Source organism: Cibotium barometz, chromosome 3 (assembly GCF_041138505.1).
Source record: "Cibotium barometz isolate CiBa-2024 chromosome 3, ASM4113850v1, whole genome shotgun sequence".
Classification (NCBI taxonomy): Eukaryota; Viridiplantae; Streptophyta; class Polypodiopsida; order Cyatheales; family Cibotiaceae; genus Cibotium; species Cibotium barometz.
This window is the reverse complement of record NC_141048.1, coordinates 28,193,098-28,216,687: the sequence shown is the minus strand read 5'-3', so window position 1 is coordinate 28,216,687 and position 23,590 is coordinate 28,193,098. Positions and strand designations below refer to the sequence as shown.

The following is a 23,590-nucleotide window of genomic DNA, read 5'->3' as shown; positions in this document are numbered from 1 at the left end:
CCTAATGTAGGCTTTAAAAACCAAAATGCTTCATTGGGCATGTAGAACATAACCCTATGCTTATGTAAAAAATGCGCCTAAACATATAAAATGCCTTTTTATTTGGAAGTACATAAGCAACAAAGTAGCATATGTCTTGAAAATGAACATTTTTTAGGATTTTTCAGGATTTTTCCAAATATGCAAGCATCATTCTCTCAAAAAAAAATCCAATGATATCAATAGCATTTTTCCCAAGATATTTTGATAGCATACATCAGTCCAAGGAGGTAGAAGTTCATCAAAAAAATCATTTTCCTTTCCTAGAAATTTTTCCAAAAAAGTTGTATAAAATCAGCAAAAGTAACGCGTATTATCAAAACTCAATCACGCCACTAAAAACAATTGTAGCCCTATCAATGAGAATGTTGATTATTGGTTTTCATGCTTGAGATGAGATAAATAAGCCATAATTTGATGTGTATGACACTAACTTAGCCTCCACTTAAGTAGGTTCTTATTGCCTAGTTCTAAAAAAACTGTAAAAAATAAAAATACAAAATTTGATCATCTTTTTTCAAAAACTAATCATAACTATGCTTGCACAAGTAGTCTACACCTATAGTTACAACAAATAATGCACTTACACAGCTTTTCCCTTTGATGAAAATCAAAATTAGGCTCATAATTAGACATTTTACGTATTAAAAACAGGTTGCGCAAATAGCCATGTATGAGAAGAGGCCCAAAAAGTGGCTCTAAAGTTTTGGAAAATTCAAAACAAAGTAGTATTTACCCTATATAACATGGGTGCACCTCAAGTTTTACATTATTAGCTTGCACATGGAAGGAGAAAAATTCATGCTCCACCCGTATAAAAAACATCATTTCAATATTAGCGAGTCAAAAATTTATCTAGTTGTTTGATGATTCCAAGATTTAGTTTACATCATGGGCTTTCCATCAAGCCAAGTTTCATGATCAAACTATGTCCCTTCTAAAAGTTATGTACAAATTACTACTATTTTGAAAACAGCAAAAATCATGCGTTTTATCAGCATGTGTCTAAGAAAATTAAAATATTGCCTTGCAAAAGCTAAGAAAAGTGTAATTTAAAAAATCTCAAATTTTTTTGGGTCTTGAGGAACATCTCTGGATGTTAAGCATTTCAAAACTCTTAATAGATTGCCCACAAAAATTCAAGAAAAATGCTAACTTTCAGGACACTTTAGTGTCCAATTACAGAACTAGTGTTAATTAAATTTCACTTTTTCCATTCCCTAGGTGGTCAACATCAACTCTCTACCTAACGTTTCACACCATTCAAATACAATTTTTGTAGGAAAACCAAGGTTTTCAATTTTCAGATTTTTGGGTGCAGAAAATTGATTTTTCAAGACTCAAAGAGGCTTAAAAAGGCCAAATAAATGCCAGAAAATTCCAAAATATTTTCTGGGAAAATTTCTAAAAATTCTAAAAATTTATTACAGAGGTTTGGCTAAGTTTTCAGAATTGTTTGAGCAATGTTCAAGGTGTAGAAAATTATTTCTTCAGCATTTCAACTAGCCCAAGTCTCCTAAATCACTCAGAATTGCTCGAGACTTGTGCGAAACAAAGGGAATTAGACCCAACCATTGAACCAAAGTCTTTGTTCAGTTTCAACACTAATCGAATTGCGAGAGAATTGAGATAAGTACAATCATTTATTTTATTTACATACATCAAATAATATCAATTTTACTTATTTACATTGTTTGCATGAGCACTATGGCAAATTTTCCTATTTTACCTTCAAGTCAAGAGCAACTCCAATCTCTACAACAACAAATTATAGAAGAGAGAGAGATGCGAATAAAATTGGAGCGACAGCTCACGAGTCGAAGGTGTAAGTGTGACTCTTTGCCATCTTATGATGATGACGAAGACGACACTATCCAAAGAGCTGTCAATGCTACACTTCAAGCACAAAATTCACGGAAAGATTCTAAAATCAGTCGTAAAGCTTTTTCATTTCAGAATTATGATGGCAAGAAAGATGCGAGTCAAGTCCTTTTGGCATGGCTTAGTCAATTGGATTTTCGGGGGAGAAATTTTTCCAGAAGGACAAGATTAAATGTGCGGCTAATCACATGGTGGATAGCGGAGCTTTATGGTGGAGTGTCATCAAGCAAGGACGTGACAAACCGGATTCATGGAAAAGGTTTCAAAGGCTAGTGAAAAGGCATTTCTTACCTTCATAATTTAAAACTAAAGCTAGGCATCAATGGGATACATTGCATCAACTTGAAAAAGAAAGCATGTCTCAGTATGTGGAGAAGTTTTGGAATACATTACTACAGGTACAGGTTGTGGAGAAAGTCAATGAGAAGGACCAAAAGAGGAAATTCATTTCGGGCCTTAAGTCTACAATTTTAGGGCCGATGTGAATATGTTTAGACCTCATTCACTTTCTATAGCTATATCTTTGGCAATAAATTTCGAACGCAAAAATAGTTTTCCTAGAGAGGCCAAGTCATTTGAGAGTAACCACTCTAAACCTTTTTCTAAACCTTTTCATGCTTCAAGAAATTTTCATAAGCCAAGGTTTGACAAAGGCAAGGAGATGGTCAAAGGCCAATCAAATTCAAACAAAGTCAACGGTGGCAAGCCCAAAGGTCCTTCAATCAAATGCATTAGGAAAATTCTGGACTCAAAAGAGGGCTGTTTCAACAATAATATAATAATAGACACATAGATTGAGTGACATGTAATCTACGAACGAGACTCACCGGTGGTGGGACCTCTGTACAAACCCACCCAAAACGTGGAGAAACTCTTATCTTCATGAAATATTAAAAAAAACCATCACCTTGTCTTAAAATATTTAAAACCGTTTTTTTGTCAGAAACTATTACAATAAAAGAATGTTTTCCACATTCCTGTGTTAGACGTGGAGCACTAAAAAATTCTTTCCACCACCCCTAGAACTAATGAAGCTTGAATGCTTGGAATAGATAGATACACATTCTCCCGGTTATTCCCTCAACTTGGTTCCACTTTTGAATCTTGAAACATCTTTGGCGCCCAAAAAGAACACACCGTCCCTCATTTCATCCTCCCTCCTTGATCCACAAAAGCGGTTAGCCCAGTCATCCACTTTCTGCTACTTCTTCTTTCTCATACGTCTGTTATTCTATCATGGCACCCGAAAGTGGACTGAAACGAGCAAGGAGCAGTATCTCATCTGTTGTGTTGTATAACATAAAAGACGAGAACGAAGAATGGATTCCCCAAGTATACAGGAAGTACTCTTGGGTCACTATGCAGCCAGGAAAACAAGGCCACTACCGAGTGAAGGGAAAGGCATCTGAAGACTTGGCCAAACATTGGAAAGGAAGGATCCTTGACTTTAAGATGGCACCAGGAGGGAAAACTGTCAAAGAAGTGTTGATCCAGCATGTATTCATGCAAAAAGAGATCAACGTGGGACCATTGGAAGGACTTCCAAGACACAGACCACATTGTAAGTGCTTGTGTTTTGTATTTCAATGTTGCAAATAAGGTGATTGATATACATTTTTCTGCCTTGCACAGATTTGTACCCATCCAATCTTCAGGAGTGGGAGCCTGCACAATGCTTGACGGGGTTCTTGAATGTCGTACATGGTGAGGTGGGGGAACTTCAATATGAAGGTCGTGCACCAAGTGATCTCGCAAGAAGTAGAACATATTTCTATGACTCATTTTATACCTTGCCCACTCAATCGAGTCGACATGGAAAGTTGGAACGTATTCCGTTGCCCGCACTTGATAGTCCGGAGTGGCCATTGCTTGACACAGAAGTGATAGAGTCATACAGGACCAAAATGTTTAATGATATTAAATGTGCTATGAAGCCTAGCATTGGTGCAAGAAATGTGCACTTAAGTTTGTTTGTTCCAATTGCATGCTTTGTTCATTTATTTTCTGATTGTAAACAATTGAGAAAAACTAGAACAACTTTTGTGTGCAAAGATGTAGATGAAGCCTGGCTTGATCATTTGTTTGACAAAGGTTGGAGAGTGAAATCATCAAAGGGAGATGATTTGATCGAATGTCGATTGAACACCTCCGACATTGCATTTCGGTGAGTGTTAAAACATTAAAATGTATTTTTGTGAAACAGTTACAACGCTTATTTGATTATACTCGAAAAATTATCCTAATGATATTTTGGAATCAGATACTATATTGCCAGGCAACATCTGTGCATGTCATTTACTTATAGAAGGTGGCGATGGATCAACAACAACTGGGAAAGCATGGACCAAGATACAAGAGATGGCAGCCACTCTTGCTTGATAGATATAGTTATGATTCGACAGGGTCACCCATCTTTGACATTGGAAGTGGAAGAGAATTGGACTCTCGAATATGTTAGGAAGGAATTAGAAGTAGCTATTCAGAATCCTCCAGATCAATTTTGCTTCAAGCTCGATGGTCGGAAGCTAAGTAAAAGAAGAGAGCATCAGATCATTTGTAAAGATGTTGCAGCCCCACATGAATTGGAGGCACTAGAAGATATATGATGTGACCATGTATACGGTGACAATGTATTTTCCATATGCAATAAACTTATGTATTCAGAACATTGCTTTTGTAATGCTTTATTGTTTAAAACAATGTAATGAAGGCAAGAATTCCCCAATTGAATTTTTATGTACACAAAAAAAGGCTTAAAGTAAGAAAGCAAGCAGTGAAGGAACACAGTAGCAAATTTGATCCTCTGATTTTCAAATGATAAGTGTATTTACATTTGATGTTCTCCCTCCAATACATGTATAGCTGCATATTTACAAACGTACATTTGTTGGAAGAAGGAAAAAACTATTTATGGCTGGAACCCATAGGTATCGGCTTCAGGATGGAGCCAGGGCTCTTCTCCCAAGTATGGAGCCCATGTAAGAGGCTCAGGGGGGCCTATCCCCCCTCGTGGATTGGGCGGGATGAAGTCCACTGGCCCGTCTGGAGGCATAACTTCAGCGACCTCGATCAATTTCGCAATCGTTTCCTCCCTAAACGTTTGGACGTCTAGGTCCACGTAGCGAGACATTGATGGAAACTGCCATCACAATTCATCAAGGCATAAATAAGATCAACATGACAATATATAAGAAGATAAACAAGAGCACAAATGCGTATGGGAGCTGAAAATGCTTACATCCTCTGAAGGGAGCTGAAAAATGCTTCGTAGTAGCAGCAACATTGCATTAAGTGCAACCCTCCACCCACAGCTGTAGCCATCTTCTTGTTTGGGGACACTAACCCTACGGATGGTCGATCGATCCAGGGTGTCGATGTCCATGCTGAGGCTCTCGTAAGCTGCCATTAGTTTCCTGACTCCACTGTAAACAGAGACCAATCATTATCCTGATCAATCCGGACTTCTAACTCAAACAATAATATGTATCTTAATGATTTTTACTTACAGCAAAACATTTCCATGGACACCAGATGTCGAATTTGCAAGGTAAATGACATTTTCTTGCACGTCGACTAGTAGAAGACTCCAATGGGAACTGCACAATAGAATTCTATTAGTTTCAATCCAAAGGAAGCACTATATAACTCGTGTACGGTGATTCCTATAAACATCATGCGAGAGAGAGAGAGAGAGAGAGAGAGAGAGAGAGAGAGAGAGAGAGAGAGAGAGAGAGAGAGAAACTCACTTTTCATGATATGCCAAAAAAAATACTCGGGCATCGTCCAGCTGGACCTCCCGAAACCAGTTCAGCACATCGAGGTACGGAACTGACTCTACTAGCAACAGTGTTGAGACCAGTGAATCAATCTGGAACACTCGTTGCTGTACATCCTCGGGCAATAGCGAAATAACAAAACTTCACAAGGAAACATATCAAGAGTGAGGCATCAACTTTAAGAGCCAAGAATGAAAAATTGTGGGAGGACAGAGAAAAGAGTATACCTTAAAACACATCTGAGCACTTTGTCGTTGACTTCAGTTTTGGGATCAAACAAAATGTTGATTTCTTCAGCATGAATCGGGAAATAACATCTATGCCCTCTAATATTAAAGGGTACATAGAACTCCGGCAACAAAAATTGCAGCGCCTCCCGATTCATGGCGTGGAGTGCGCGAACATTTTCCCTTTTTGTTTGCAATGCAAGCATTGCAGCTTGATGTTCCCTTTGAGCGCTTGTCATTAAATTTGCCCGAGTCTGATGCGCATGATCTGGACCTCCCTCGGTCACCTCTTCAATTCTCACTTTTTGTACAGGCCGGACATCCAAAATTTGTAACATTCGTTCATCAGTAAACGTAACTGGTCTAAGTAACTTATCGTATCTGAAACGAAGGGCCATTAGGCTGAAAAAATCTTTGTTCATTACTGTCACCCTGTGTGCGTGGGCAGCAAGAACGTAACTATCCAAAAAAAATTCGATCATCCAATCTTCTGTGGCCTCTTGCAAGCAAAACAAGGCCGATGCCTTCCACCTAAACAAAATTCCATTCTGCTCACAAATTCTCCTGGCAAGCCTCTGGAATGGCAATCTGGGAATAGCAGCTGTCGGGTGCTTCATAAACTTTTTGATTTCTCGCAGGGCTGACGAATGCTCTGCGAAACGCCTTAGTCTAGGCTGCGTTTTGGACAATCGGGAAGGACTGCTTGATTTTCTTGATCTTGAGGCTTTCAGAACGCCCATCTTCTTCCCAGTAGATGAGGGAGCTGCACTGTCAATGGGTCTAGCTGTATGCCTTACACGAGCCATCTGAAAACGCAAGAAAAAGCAAAAAACTTTGCTATTCAGTAGTACACGATTAACAATTCACCATAAAGCGAGAGAGGGTGGCCAAGAAAACAATATGCACTTCCTCGCGTTATGGTGAATCCATTCACCATAACGCGAGATGAAGGCCCACAGAAACACAATAATCCTTCTCGCATTATGGTGAATTCATTGACACCAATAAGAGGCGGATTATCGTGCATCCTTTGAGCTTTGATCTTGCGTTATAGTGATTTGATTCACTATAACGCGAGAGTAAGAGCCAGTCAAAGCAAAACAATCCTCCTCGCGTTATAGTGAATCGATCTACTACAATGGGAGGAGGGTTCTCCCGAATCTCTTACCATTCCGTCTTGCATTTTGGTGATTCGATTCACCATAACACATAGAGCAGTATTGAGATTCTAATGACTCGTCGTCTGCTTTACGGTGAATCGAATCACCATGACAGAGGGCAAACAGTCGAAGAGAAAACAATGGCAGAGGGCAAACAGTCGAAGGAAAAACAAAACAATCAAGTATTATACAAGAAACTCACAAAACAATCAAGTAATACACTTTCATCACATTCTATGAGTGGGAATGGATGGAGACTGTCGTGTAGGAGGTGAATTAATTGACACCAATAAGAGGTGGATTATCGTGAATCCTTTGCCCCTTGGTCATGCGTTATGGTGAATCAATTCACCATAACGCGAGTCTAAGGGCCAGTCAAAGCAAAACAATCCTCCTCGCGTTATAGTGAATCGATTTTCGCGAATCTCTTACGTTTGCCTTCTGCCATGGTGATTCGATCCACCATAAGACATGGAGCTTATTGAGATTCTAATGGCCCGTCGTGTGCTTTAAGGTGAATCGAATCACCACGGCAGAAGGCAAACAGTCAAAGAAAAAACAAAACAAACAAGCAATATACAAGAAACTTACAAAACAATCAAGTATTATACAAGAACTTACATTTCTTGCGTGTGAATGGATGGAGACTGTCGTGCAGGAGTTGGAAAGTCGGTTCAGTACTGTGGCGGTAGTCGGAAGTCACCTGGAGGCAAGCAGGAGGACGGACAAGGCAAAATCGATAAGAGGACGAAAAGGTGGCGTGATTAACGGCTTTGATTAGTCTTTAGAGCGAACACACGTGCTGGCGGGCTGCCAGGGCGACTAGGCGACGCTGACGTGCCGTATAGCATTAAAAAGGGCTTTGATTAAACTTTATAGCTTGTACACGTGCTAGGTACACGGCGGGATGCCACGTGGCATTCATGGAATGGCGGGTGAAAACGCGGCGCTGACGTGTCGCGTAGCATTAAAAACGGATTTTCTAGGATACTCATCTCATTTATTGCCTCTCTTGGAGTTCGTATTCTCATTTATCTCCCCACCAACGGCCTTCATCTCTATCAACGACTGACTATCTCCTCCAACCCTCCTTCATCGATCATCCTCCTGTATCCAACGTCAAAGACAAACCTCCAACCTCCTTCATCTCCATCTCCTGCGACGATTGTATACAATTTGTTTTCTTGGTATTTTTATCTCCTTTGTGCTTTTTTCTTCTTTTGTTATTTCGTTGTTTTGGTTTCAGTCGTGGAGAACTTCTTGCTTTGTCTTTTCATCGCGTTAAGGTGAATTGAAAACCTATGACTCCTCGCCTTATGGTGAATTGACTGCGAAGAAGAGTATTTTAATTCGTTTGACACCTCCTCTCTCAGTATGGGTACTGGAGAACTATCTTTATTTTTAATTCACCATAACGTTAGAGGCGTTGCCAAAGGATGATAAAGTCGTCATGTTGCGGTGAATCAATTCACCATAACGCGAGCGAAGGTCCCATAGGAAGCACAATATTCCTCCTCGCATTATGGTGAATCGATTCACCATAACGCGAGAAGAGGTCCTTGACTTAGCTGCAATTTTATTTGCGTTAGGGAAAATAGATTCACTACAACGCAAGGAGGAATACCTGGATTCCTCTGGCATCTCCTCTCGCGTTATGTTGAATCCATTTACACCACACAGAGATTTGTTGTTTAAGATCGACTGTCTCTTGATTCATTGCCTGAACTAATATTTTCCATGTCTTTTCTACAGACTTGAATTCAGCCATGGCGCAAGTTCAAGTTGAATTTGATGTGGACGAAGAGATTAAAGAAACACTTGCAACTCTATTATATGACTTTCTCTACAAATGTCGACATCATGATTTGCACCCTGCAATTTCGTTGATGTTCAATTGCGATTTTTCTCTTGAGGATACATTGTCTAGCCATCATGGATACTTCGAAGAGGCAAAGCAAGAGTTTGACGAGCTCACAAATGAAGAACCAATGATGATTGATGGGAAAAGTCACATTCATTTTAATCTCAAGGTGTCGCCGGAGAAGAAGCAGAGGTTAAACAGGGATTGGCACAAGGTGCCATGTGATAAGAAGAGAGCCTTGCTATGCCCTTTTCACAAAAGAAAATGCCGCTTGATGGAATACTCCTACGCCTTCTTATGCTTCTTGCACATGAACGTGCAATTAACAGATGAAGAATGTACAGAGCCGCCTGCAAAAATTGAAAGTGAAGACACGATTTCTCGTCAGGCTAGTCCCACCGTTGAGGATGCTGCTGAAGAGGAGGACACTCCTCATGTCATTGAGGAGTTCAATGTTGAAGAAGAGAGGAAGCTCAGTTCGGTGGTTGATATTGAGGCAGTTAGAGAACAAAACAGTGATGTAGGTCAGCTTGTGATTGAATCAGATGACTCCTCTCCCATTCCAACGCCATTACTCCCCTCCTACCAAGTAGGAGATTCAGAGTATATATTGCTGACAGACATACAACGTGTATTTAACTTAAGGGAGGATCATTGCATAGCTTTCATAGCCCAGAATCTGGAGGTCGATGACAATTTTGTAGATGATGATGGGATAGACAAGTACCTACTAGTGGATAGCCATGTGAAAGACACCGAGTTCCTTTCTGCTGCAGCAACACTAAATATGATCTATGCTGATGCCCTTAGATATGAAGGAAAAGATGCCACAGAGGAAGAGCTACAAGAAGCAAGGGACAGACTGAATATCACCAACATGGGAGGGTGTAGGGATGTGCCAAATAAGTCAGCAGAAACCGTTCCTAGTTCGAGCACTAATTTATGGCAAGACGCCTTGCTTGAAGCAGATGAGAACCAAGAGGTTAGTTTTTTTTTGTTGTGGATTTGGCTTTATCAACTTTGTCCTGAAATGTTTGGTGATGTTGTTTCTGGCTAATGCTCCTTTATTTTTTCAGTTGGAAATATATGAAGACACATTCCTCAAACGTGCTTCAGGCAAGCGTATGGCGGGATTGGGCCACGATTCGACACTAGGAACATATATACACCGCCTAAAATTCCCTCAAATTGTGATATTTCACGCTAGCTACTCCAAGGACAACGCCAGTTTTCCTCTGATGGCGATAAAGACTTTATCCAGGTATTTAGGTGGCTACCACGTAAGGCTGAATGCAAACAAGGCAATACTTCTGGAGCGACAAGCAGCTGTTTGAATTTTTGGAGAGGGACCTGGAGTATATTCGTTAAGATGTAAATATTATTTAACATATGCTGCTTACGGGTTGGCATGTGGAATCACAGATCCTAATCTGTTGAGTGATTGCGGGAAGAAGCATCTTCTTAGAACAACAAGGCCAAAGGTCCCTCTTGTGCCATTGATAGAGGATGAAGAAGATGATGCAGAAACGTCAACAAAAAAGGCTCGACTGGGGGAAGTCTCTGTTCCAGATTAACAAATTTAGATTGTTCCAGTTGCTAAGAAGTTTCATCATATTTCTCAATACTCTTCTTGTTTACCATTGCAAACTATGAAATGTATATATATTGGAAACATTTATATGGGACATAGATGAAAGCTCTTGTTCTTTTAAAATCTTTCACAGTTACATCATTGTTTTACAATATATATTTCAATGATCAATTTTCTTCCACACTCTGCCCTGTCTTTGTCGTTGTCTTAGCCATTCAGCATGATTCTGCTTTCCCTGTGAGGAGACATATATTGAACGTCTCCGTTCAGCCTGAACCTTTCTTATTGCACATGACACAGCTGATTCAGCATGTTTGATCTTCACACTAGCCCTCACTTGAATCCGCCTATACCACCACTGACATAGTTGCTTCATGGGATTACTTTTCTTTATTCCTCCTCCATGTTGAGTGGCCCTTTGATAGGCACAACGTGCTTGCCAATGAGATCTTTCCATGCCTTGGGTAGACCAAATCCCAAGGCTTCCAAACTCTTCCGCAAAAAAGGTTCCATGTGCATGCAAAATGTGCTACAAATGCTCAACAACAACAAGACATTTAGTATCGTACAATATTTTTTGAACAACAAAAAATACTCAAAGCTGTAGGTTTTCAAGTAATAACCATGTATTGTGTCAAGTTTGTCGCACCCCATGCCTTTTCATAGCTAGTGTAGAACTCTGTCACAACTGCCTCAAATTTCTCAACATCCCCATCTTCAAACCTTGCTTTTTGCAACAAAGGTGCTAGGCGATCAAGTGCCAACCACGCTTTGGCCTTTGCCACCCTTGCTTGTCCTGAAGAGCCTCGGTCAGGTACAGCTGCATGAAGCTTCCTCCACACCTCAAAATCTGTACCCAGATGACCTCTCTAGGTATGATTAGATAAGAACTTTCTGGCTTTTGCACCTCCAAAACATGGTTTGCTAGGAACATTTCCGGTCTTCCCTGATCTTCTCAAGTCCTTCTCAATCTTCACTTGACAACAATGTAAACCTGCATCTGAAAGCACTTGCTCTATTTTTTTAATAGTTCTTTCACTCTCTACTGCTGGTTTCATATTCCATGAAAATTCGATGTACATGTAGACTAGTTTCTCAATTATTCTAACCAGCGCATGCAAAACACAAATATGAACTCTGATCAAAGGGATAGGAAGAATTGGATCCCAAGTAGGATCCACTCCTGGAGCATCACGATTTGGGGGTTCACGCCTATTACTGATTGCATTTAGGCATTTCCATTCTCTCTCTTTTCCTCCTTTGGAGACACCTCGTTCGGTCATACAATACAGGCAAGGATACTTGGCCATTGCTCCTTGGGAAATACCAAACATGCATTTCAAGGTTTTAAGATCTGCAGCCAGGTGCCATTCAACCTCATATTCACCATATCCTTCTACATAAAGCTTTTCGCCATTCGACTGCTGCTGGATAGTGGAAGGAAGCTCAGTCTGGTTGAAGTACCACTTCAGAATTTCATGGGTCTCTGTTGGAACCTGTTAACAATAACTGTTAGATTGTCTACAACATCATAACAAGAGGATAGCAACATAATATTCTTTATTTAAAAATGGATAGCACGTCACCTCAAATGCAGCCAGCCACCAAATCTCATTTTCGGATTGTACACTAAAGTGCTTCTCATCAGCATTACTGATACTTGCATCCAAAGCTCTATTCATTAAAGTAATGCTAACCCTTTCCAGCTTCTGTCCTTTGATCACCTCACTCTCATCAAGTTTCAAAACAAATTTCAGCCTTCCATTGCACTCATGTACACTGATGTCATAAAATTTCACCATAGCCATTTGTAATTTCCGAACATCCATGATGAAATTGTTGAACGCTGTAAGCTCTATAATTTTCTGTTCCCCGCTCTTTTTAGTCACTGTCAATGTGCTAGACACGTGACAAGGCTCTCCAACAAGTTCGACCATTCCCAAGTTGAGAATATTTCGAGCTTTGTTTACGTGAAATGGTTTTGGAATGGGAATTACTGTTTTTTTTCCAAGCTTGCAATTGAAACCCTCTTTTACTTTATTAAACAACATCCTGTAAGACTTTGTGCTTATACCAGCCATGTCACATATACCTTGTGCATCTGCAGGCGTGAATGCTTCACTCACCTCCTGCAAGGATTGCTTTGCTATGTCTGATCGAAGTCTTGCAAACTTAGGATGCTGTATTGCTGACTCCACGATGTCTTTTGTCAGAACTTTGCCAAATATATCAGAACCTTGCTCTTTTGGACCCACAACATCTGTGACCATCCTGAAGCAACAACGATAGCTATTTCAGTCCACCATTCATCTAACTATACCACCCCCACACCCAATCCCCCATCTCCAAGAAAGGAACTAAAGATGAAAATGAAAGTGAGTGCTCAAAGAAATTTAAGCTCAAAGAAATTATAGATCCCAATACCTGCAAGCTTTTACACGACGCTTCCATTGGCCACCTCCAACATTGAGTTCTTCCAATGGTTTGATCTGTCTCTTGCGTAATCGAGCACCCAATGGCGTGTCTTTCAAATATTGCAATTTTCTGTTGAACTTTTCAAGTTGTTTTCGAAGGTGTGCATTCTCACTCTCCAATGTGAAATTGTTGATTTCTCGAACTGCCAAAATTTCATTCTTCTCCTTAATAGTGTCCTGCATCTTACAAATAGTCTGCTGTAAATGATCAAACTCTTTTTGTAACCCAGCACAAACTTTTGCCTTGTCCTCGTTTGAAGCTTGCAAAGCTGTTGTGATCGATGCCAAGTAAAAATTCGCACCTTCAAGCATTTTTATCCTGGCATCTCTATCACTCAAATGTCTTTCAAAGATACTTTGACATTGGCCAAACAGTCTTTTGCAATACCCAAGCAATCCATTTTCACCCTCACACACAAACTTGAAGAAACTTGTCAACCCAAAGAATGATGGAGATTGAGAGGAGGTTGGATCTGGTGGGTAAATACTACCATCCAACCAAAGGTCCATATTTTTCTTTCCTTCATTTCGAAGCTCAGTAATGCGGGCTTCGCATGCTGGCCTAGACCAATTTCTCTTACAGCAGGGAGCATAATCGGGTTCTACTTGGAAGTGGATGTCCACCTTTTTCCTCTTTTGCTGCACAGGTTCCATTGCATTGTTCTGTGCTTTAACAACACCAAAAAGCATAATGAACTCACACTTTAACCAAAAAAAACCAAAGATATTACACTTATCTCCCGTGAAGAAGATTGCTTCATTAAAACCAAAAGACAACATCACTAAATAATACCTCCTTGTCCATCAAACAAACTTGTTGGTATCCTGGATGAACCAAAATGTACAGAGTACTTGTAAGCACAACCCTCACTTGAAAAAGGTAAGAAATGGGATTGTTATTCATGCACAAGCAGGTATGGCGCATGAAGAACAAATACTTTTCCATCCTTTTTCAAAACTTGCCGCCTTGAGAAGAAGAGAAAATCAAAAACCTCCCGCTAAAAAAAACTCGGATTTGGAGTGGTAGTGGTTGTGCAATCGGGAAGACAATGAGGGAGACAATGCAAGATGATGGGTTGCAGGGACTAAGTTCGGTTAGTAGAGTTGGCTTCGTTACATTCAAAAGTGTAATGAAGAAAGAGAGTGGTGTCTTTTTTCAATAAAATAAGGCACCATAGTGGGAATAAAAAACTATACTCAAGATGCATTGTTTTGAATTAAAAAACACCCTACATGTCAGTTAATGGAATAAAGAACTCAAAAACGACGCACGTGCCCTCCAATATTATATGTGGATTTATTGGCTTGCTTTGTCCACATCACCATCCCAAGGGATCTCTTACAAGGTCCCTTTTTGAGTCCAAATTTTCCCTAATGTTTTCGATGTCATAAAGAAGGACATATAGCACCAAATTGCCCAGATCGTGCAAAGAATCAGACACTTGCGGCACGAGTCAATATGCTTGAAGGGGACGACAATGAAGATGAATCACTCAAGCAGGAGGATAACTCTAACCCTGACTATTCAGAAGCAGAAGGTAAACCTCAAGCTCATTCGCTACTCAAAATAAAAGGAAAAACTAATGAGCATGAAGTTATTGTTTTGCATGACGATGGTAGCACTCATGACTTTATTTCTGAAAAGGCAATTAGAGCTTTAAACATTCAACCTTCACCTACACATTATAGAGTTAAAGCTGCATTTACTGGAACCAAGTATAATTGCATGCAAGAGGTGAAAGGTTTAACTTTAAGCATCAATTCCTTAACAGAAAAAGGGATTTCTTAGTTGCACCTTTACAAGGCATAGATGTAATATTGGGTATGCGTTGGAGACATATGTACAACCCTATTATAGACTATGATACACATAGCATTTGTGTAAGGAAGGACAATGAAAATATTTTCCTCCAATGTCTAGTCAAAGGAGAGACGAGCCCTTTATTGAGTCATACTCAAGCAAAGCGAGCTCTTAGGAGGAAAAGGGAGAAGACTTATATGGTTTGGGTTAACCAACTTAGCGCTGAGTTTAACACATCCAAAAGTCCAAAACTTGATCCTTATATCTCCAAATTCAGGGATTGTTTTATGGAAGATTTACCTCCAAGATTACCTAAGTCTAGGCCTGAAGACCATAGTATTGACTTATTGCCAGGCAACTCTTCACCTTGTAAAGCTCCTTATAGAGTCAACAATTTAGAGCAAAAATAAATCCAAAAACAAATCGAGGATTTGTTAGAAAGAGGCCTTATTAGACCTAGTAGTTCACCCTTTGGAGCTCCAGTCCTTCTTGTTAAGAAGAATAATGGAACTTTCTGAATGTGTGTTGACTACCGAGCATTGAACAAAATCACTATCAAGAACAGATACCCTATCCCTAGGGTAGATGACTTACTACTTGATAAGCTTAGAGGTTCAAAGGTCTATATCAAGATTGACTTAAAGTCTGGTTATCATCAAGTACGCATGACTGAGTCAGACATATTCAAGACTGCATTTAGAACCTAGACTGGCCATTATGAGTTTTTGGTTATGCCATTTGTGGTTTGACCAATGCTCCAGCTACATTCAGTCGTATGATGAATCACTTTTTCCTAAAGTTTCAAAGCTTTGTTGTGGTGTTCTTTGATGATATTCTTGTTTTCAGCGAGAATCGTCAAGAGCATGAGTAACACTTGGAGCAAGTGTTTAACCTTTTGAGAGAAAATGAATTGTATGTCAATCCTGAAAAGAGTCTTTCTTTCAAAAAGAGATTGAATACTTAGGCCATATAGTGTTAGCTGAAGGAATCCGTGTGGATCCTAGGAAGATTGAGTGTATAGCCTCTTGGCCTACACCTCGACGAGACATTCATGACCTTAGATCTTTTCTAGGTCTATGTAGTTACTATAGGAAGTTTGTTAAGAATTTCACTTATATTGCACATCCTTTGACGGAACTTCTCAAGAAAACTACATTTTTCCATTGGACCAAAAGTCAAGATAAATTTTTTCTAGCACTCAAGGATGCATTAACTCATGCACCAGTTCTTACACTACCTGACTTTGAAAGACCATTCTTTGTGGTAGTAACTGATGCTAGTGGCAAAGGTTTTGGTGCTGTGCTTATGCAAGACAACCATCCTATTGCCTATGAAAGTCGAAAGCTAAAACCCGCTGAAACAAATTATAGTACATACGACAAGGCATTAGCAGCAGTTGTGCATGCCTTGAAGATTTGGAAGCATTACCTAATGGGTTCAGAATTTCTTATCAAGGCTGATCAACAAAGCATTAGGCATTTGCTTACGCAACCCCTTATTTCAGATAGGCACATCAAATGGGCATCTTTCATACAAAGTTTCTAACCCATGATTCAATACCAACCTGGAAAGGAAAATGTTATTGCCGATGCTTTAAGTAGAAGACCTCATATCAACCACATTTTCGCTGAAAGTGAACCATTTGTACTTACGAAAGGAACTTATGAAGTAGATCCAGATTTTTCTGAGATATGGATCAAATTGCATGAAAACAATTGGACACCTCAAGGAAATTATTCTCATATTGATGGCTATCTTTTCTTTGAGAAAAGATTATGTGTTACTCAACCCTATAGACAACTTGTCTTGGAAGAGATGCACCAACCACCATTCATGGGACATAGAGGAGTTTCCGCAACACTTCAAGTAGTTTCTCGAGAATTATTTTGGCCTCATTTGAAAAATGATGTAGCAAAATTTGTAGCTAGTTATAACATTTGTCAAGCAATTAAAAGCTACAAAGGCAAAGCTTTGGGATTGCTTATGCCTTTACCCATTCCAGACCGACCATCGGAAACAAGTGTCTATGGACTTCATTACAAGCTTTCCTACTACTTCCAGTCATCATGACATGATTTGGACAATAGTGGACAGGTTTAGTAAGCAAGCCTATTTCATTCCATGTAAAAAGACACTGACTTCTCAGCAAGCTGCGACCATATTTGTTAAGCAAATCTTTGTTCATCATGGTCTACCCAAAGTGATAGTTTCTGATAGAGATTCCAAATTTTGTAGTCACTTTTGGATTGCTCTTTTCTCAAACTTAGGCACTAAGTTAGATTTTTCTACGGCTTTTCATCCTGAATCAAATGGACAGACCGAAGTCACGAATAGCACTATCTTGGATATGCTTAGAGCCTATGTTTCCCAGCAACCTAGTTCATGGGATAAGTACATACATCTACTCCAATTTGCTTATAATAATACTCCTCATTCTGCTAATTGGTCGAGCACCATTTGAGATTATCTATGGTAGAGCTTTGCCTATTCCAGATACTAGACTCTCCCATAAGATTGAAGCTGCTGACCAATTTACTCGAGACTTTGATCGCATTTTATCTGAAGTGCGTGATTGTATTGCAAGAGCCCAAGAGAGAAGTATACATTTCAAGCAAATAGGAAGCATAAAGATTTTTCATTCCAAGAAGGTGATTATGTACTTTTGAGAATTGAGAAGAGACGATTGAAGAGTGTGGAAAAATTCCTTGCAGTTAAACTTGCACCTAGATACTATGGACCATTTAAAATTATTGAAAAGATTAACGATGTGGCCTATAGACTAGAGTTGCCATCTAATTGGAATATCCACAACTCTTTTCATATTCATCTCTTGAAACCCTTTCGAGGAACACTTCCTTCTCACCCAATTTATGAGGAACCACCTCTTGTTAAAGGAGAGGAAGAAGTCTTAGTTCCTGATGCTATTATTGATCAAGAGACGACAACAACAAGAACTGGGAACCAATACATCAAATATCTTTTGACATTCAAAAACCATCCTCAAGAAGATGCAAAATGGATGCTCGAGAAATTTTTCTGAGCTTATCCTGAGATCCTTTGTTCTTTTCAAACCCAACAAACCCGCAATTGAGGGCAATTGCAAACTCAAGCAAACTCAAGCAAGAGGGATGTCATGAGAATATATTTTAAGTCCTCTCTTTAAGAATATTATTTTCCCCTCTTGAGTAATTTGGGGATGCCTAGGTTACTCTTGCGTCATGCTGACTAGGTTAATATCGTGGGTGACACCACTATAAATATTAATACGTGTGGTACGTCCCAGCCACGCTAGTGTCGTGAGCTACAAGATCATCTACGCGGCCCTCTGAAGAGGGCAACGAGCACACTCGACTATTAAGTACATACACCGCTTTGGCACATGCTTCTGCTGAATAATAGTCTGGCATTTTTTTTTCATTGAGCATCGCCCTGGCCACATCACAAATGACTCTATTTTTTCTCTTAGCAGAGCAGCAACACCATTTTGCTGAGGTGTGTACCTGCAAGTTAGCTGTCTTCTTATGCCATGCTTTCTCAAGAAATTTTTAAAAGCATGTGAGGTATATTCACCACCTCCATCTGTCCTCAAACATTTTATCCAAGAGCCATATTTCTTCTCTCCAAAAGCTTTAAAGTCAAACTTTCCCAACACTTCACTTTTCTCTATGAGAAAGTAAATCCAAGTCATTCTGGCTAAAATCATCAATGAATGTCACATAATACTATCTCAAGTGGCCTGCTACTCATGTTGCCTTCTTTAGGAAATGGCAACCTTGCTTGCTTTCCAAAGTGGCAAGCATCACAGACATCTCGGGGGGGGGGGGTCACTCACAAAAAATGTGAATATCATGTGCGTTCAACAGAAGCATAATTTTAATTTATGAAACTTACCGAAATATATTTACATAAGAGTATGATTTAAAATTTTTTCAAAAAAATTTACAGATTCATTAAGAAAAGGGGATATTATATAGATTAAAAAATTCACAAATAAGGGATTTAAAATATATGCCTTGAACGCACGCGATAGGGATATTTTACATATAGTGACCCCCCCAAGACAGACATGCATATTCCCATCATACTTGAATCTAGGCACCCCACTAACAATGCCTCTTGCCTGCATATTCTTTAACCTTTGTATGTTCACATGTCCAATCCTTTTATGGCACATGTCAATGTCCTGTATACCACATTTCGGCTTTTAGAGAACATGGCTAATTTTAACTCAAGAATCCCAGCATCCAACTTAAATAACATGCCTTTTTTCTTGCCTTTGGCAATGACTCTACATCCATTTTTGAAATCCTCAACGAAGCATCCAACGAACCTGTAAACCTTGTTCCACCATTTGACCAACTGAGGTCAAACTTTTTGTAATAGAAGGCACATACAAGACATCTGCCATAGACTTTGTTTCACCATTGTGTATAACCAATGGTACACTTCCAACATGTGTAATAGCATGTTGGGTATCATCTCCTGTCTCCACATAGCCTTTCACATCCATAGGCTTCATATTATGCTCAAACCATTCGCCATGATAAGTCATATGGTTTGATGCTCCAGAGTCCATATACCAAGTGTCATCATTGTCACCATTTGTCATCATAAATCCCACGACATGTTTCATGGCAAACAAGTGATTTGCGCTGCCATCATTAATGCTTGATGCAAAATTTCCACCATGTTGTGCATAATGTCCACCATGTTGTGCTCTACCCCCTCTCAAATCATTTTGTTTGCGGAAACAATCACGTGCCATATGACCAAATTTCCCACACTAATGGCATTCCACATTTTGCATAGATGCTTGTTGGCCTTGCTAACGTCCTCTTCCACGAGGATTACCTCTGCCTCTCTAAGGTGTATATCCACGACCACCTCTAGCACCATATGTAGGCTGAAAATTCTGTTGTGGTGACCTATCCTTCCATCCATGACCATTACCACGACCTCCTGATGCAAATCTCCCCCTGCCTCTAAATCCCCTTTGTGAATAGAAAGCCTGATTCCTGCCATTATCATCATGGCTAGTAGATGCATCATGAAAAGAGTCACTGCGTTTGATTTCCTCAACAAGCAAGAGTGAAACCAACTTATCAAAATTTGGTAAACCTGTACTCCGAACAGAAATAGATGTATCAAAAGACTTGTACTCCTTGCCAAGACCATGCAAGGTAATGTCTACCAAATCATCATCAGGCATGGGGTCATTGAATTATGAATCTGTTGTCTCAACTGAGACTTACGAACGAGCACTAGTATCTGTATCAAACAGCTTTACCAATGTATCCCATGTATCCTTGGGATTCTCAGCATAAAAAAAGCATCATGTATATGTATGAGTATAGATCCGAGATACATATAGACAAGTAATGCAAAACTTTGTATGCTCTCTTTAACCATTTCTTATGAGCTACAACCTGTTGTGTGTAGGTTGTCGGGGTAGTTCCGACTCTGGCTCCGCACCTGTATAACAAGGTTCCAAAATCCTTTTCCCTTCAGAAAGCTTTTAATCCTGTACTTCCATGCTTGGAAGGTTTTTCTATCCAACTTCTCACCCACAATCTGTGTACTGGGTTGTGTGACATATTTGCTTGATGCAAATGCACCTTCCGCACACGTCCAATTCTGTAAAGGAGCCTTCCTCATCTCAACCACACTCTAATAAGTGTTCTAGATACTCCAACGTACTAAACAAACTTCACTGTTGATGTAGAAAATCAAATTGATTGCATTCAAATTGAACTGGCATACGCAGTCCAAAGTACCCTGTTTTGGCGCATTTTCCAAGGCTTCGAATTGCAATGTAGTGGTTCAATCAAGTGTGGATAACTTGCATTGACACCTAAACAAGATCAATGTTGCATATCAACACCAACCAAGGTGCGTACATACCAAAAATATCAAATCCCCTTCTCTATTTTGAGAAAAACCAATAAAACCAGTAGTAAAAGTGCTCTAATTCCTTCGATTCTTGTCCAAATTGAGAGACCAGGCATTCATTAGCTTAGAAATGATGTCTACTAACTCCATGTAAAAGGAATCAGACCAATTGTTTAAGTTGAGAGAGTAATTAGCTGATTAATGATCCTCTATTTCACTAATCACTGTAGATAGCCTGTTTAATCAGCTCATAATCAGCTCCATAATGCATAATTGCTCCAACCAACCACATAGAAACCTTCTCAAGTATGTGTATTACAAAATTGCTAAGCAAGTTTTGGGTTTAATCAATCACACAATCAATCACACAAAATTAGAATTTGGCCTCCACTTTGCAAGATATAGAAAAATCTACTCTGTTTCTTCACTGCTGTCTGTGTCGCCTGCTGTAGGAGAGATTTGGTGAGTTTGTAATGGTAATTTAAGGCATATATAGGTACCCAAAACTCCTAGGCATGTACACAATCCATCAATGAGGTGGTTTTTGCAAAAAACCGGCTTTAATTTCATCCACAATGGACATCTCTTCTCTGTTTTTGTGAGGACTTCAAACCAGTGAATTTCCACTCACTAATATGCATCAACTTTGCTCCAAATTTAGTTAAGGGCTTGCACATGAGTTGCCAATACATTCCCATTTGCCAGATACATGATTCTTTGTCAGATTTGCAAAATCATTTGCCTCATACATTCACCACACTCAAGCTTCAATGGAGAGCTTGCAAAACAAAAAATTTTCTTTGTTTTGGGCAACTCAAATCTAGTGTTGTTTGTGTTTTTGCACCTGCAATCCGCTCAAGGATGTTTAGTAGTCCTTACCGGTAGGCCAAGCTCTCATATTTGATGAAAATCGGTGTGCTCCAAGCTTCACAGCTCCAATGGCAAGCTTCACAACTTTTCTTCATAGCTTCTTCTCCCTCTTCTCTCACTCACTCATAAGCCCTAATAGAGGGCACCAGGCTCTGATACCATGATGAAAAATAGGTAGAGGGAGAGGAGACACAGACACAAGAGCAAACCCTAATATATTATCAAACCCTAACCATAGAGGGAAGCCATCTCCTTTCTCACACAATGCAATTAACCATAATCCATAATCTACAACACACTACATGTGTTGTGTCCACACACTGCTAACCCTAGCTAATGTCCACACACTATGACCAGTTGGACGCGATCATTTATGTCTCACACATGTTACTACCTAACATGCCAGCACATAGTGCAACCGGCACACAAGCTGACATCGAGCTTGAATCTCAACAGATCACAACTTTCAACTTTTCCCTTATTAAGCTAATTTAGGACCGCAACGAGCACAGTGGTAGTACTAGGAAGTGGTTGGTCTCTCTTTTTAAGGATCTTAACTAGCATGATGGTAGTACAGGATAAGTAGTCACCAATGCAGTGGTTTAACCAGCATGATGGTAGTATTGGATAAGTTATTACCAGTGTAGTGGTTGGTACAAATCACACAATATTTAATTTAGGATGGTGGTAGTCACCAGTGCGGTGATATTTAATTTAATTAAGCTAATTTAGGACCGAAACCATCGTGGTGGTAGTACTAGGAAGTGGTTGATCTCTCTTTTTAGGGATCTTAACTAGCACGGTGGTAGTACTACAGGATAAGTGGTCACCAGCGCGGTGGTTTAACCAACACGGTGGTAGTATTGGACCAGTGCAGACAATCACATTAAGTTATCACCAGCGTAAACGATCACATTAAGAACATCAAAACAAATCTATTACGTTAGAAAGCAGTGTCTCTTGTGCGTGCATCTCCTGAGGTGTTGGCAGGGTTGTCACTCTATGAATTTTAGGGTGCAAGGTAAACCTTCTAATGACACAAGACTTGTACTCATCTGAATGGCTTGATATGTTGCTGCCGTGAATTATCCCACCAATCGATTGGCCACAGCTCATGTTCTTCACTCCGATGGCAATGTTCGAATGCGTCCATCTACAAAACTGCTTCCTGCTGTGCTGCTCTACTGCTCTGCAAGTAGCTGCTCTGCAAGGAGTCTTATGTCTTCTCATTGTTTCTCCCTCCGCATACATTGCAGAAGTGTCTTGCGTTGCCGCTTTGAGCTTGTTTCCTTGTCTGTGTACCATTTCTTTCCTCGTCCTGCAATCTACTCCTTATGCCTTGACCAAGCTTTTCAACGTTCTCATCTCACCGCCTTTGTTTGGTTCTCTTGCAAGCCATGAAGAGCTGCATATTGCCATTGCCATGGAGATGATCAGATAGAGATCATCTAGCTTAAGAGGCGAGCAAAGAAAAGAAGATAGAGACCACCAAGCTGGGTAGGCCAATAAAGCAAAGCGATCAGATAGAGACCACCGAGCTCGTGAGGTGAGCAAAGAAAAGAAGAAAACTTACCAGGGTCAAGAAGACAATGCCACACCAAATCGTGCAGCTTGTAGGGCGGGGGATGAGCTACATCTTGCCATTTCTATGGAGACGATCAGAAAAAGACCAGCTAGCTGTTGGTGAGGCGAGTAAAGAAAAGAAGAAGTCTTACAGAGCAAAGAAAAGAAGACAAAGAAAACAAACACAATACCTTGCAAGGTAAGAGGCGGTAGGTTCTGACACAGCGTGGCAGATTATGTACTTTATTCAAAACATTCACTAGAGCAGGAGGCCTAAAAATTTGAAAGTCCGCGGGGTATTGAAATTTTCACCCGTCGTGGTTTCCCCCCTCCGGAGATACACGTCAGTAAAATCTTACCCCCAACAAGCAAGTGGAATGTGGCCTAAAATGCTTCAAAACACCAATAGGCCAAAGGGCACGCTATCGAATTGGATGGTGTGCAATAATGTGAATTGC

General features: G+C 39.9%; 1 protein-coding gene across 1 annotated transcript; it reads right to left on the bottom strand.

Annotated features, from left to right (window-relative positions):
• Positions 1-4,681: 4,681 nt before the first annotated feature.
• On the bottom strand, positions 4,682-22,874 carry LOC147639900 (uncharacterized). Its single transcript, XM_086824174.1, has 3 exons — positions 22,597-22,874; positions 5,159-5,342; positions 4,682-5,059 (listed from the first exon to the last, which is right to left on the bottom strand). Exons 1-3 carry the CDS (start codon positions 22,872-22,874, stop codon positions 4,829-4,831), a joined length of 693 nt encoding a protein of 230 aa, XP_086680300.1. The 3' UTR covers positions 4,682-4,828.
• Between the last annotated feature and the right edge of the window lie 716 nt (positions 22,875-23,590).

Excerpts from the sequence above, each read along its gene's own strand:
- LOC147639900 (XM_086824174.1), bottom strand. The coding sequence starts at position 22,874 with ATGGTACACAGACAAGGAAACAAGCTCAAAGCGGCAACGCAAGACACT. Across the intron at positions 5,343-22,596 it reads AAGTCTTGTGTCATTAGAAG|TGGAGTCAGGAAACTAATGG; the intron begins GTTTACCTTGCA and ends CTCTGTTTACAG. Across the intron at positions 5,060-5,158 it reads TTCAGCTCCCTTCAGAGGAT|TTTCCATCAATGTCTCGCTA; the intron begins GTAAGCATTTTC and ends TTGTGATGGCAG.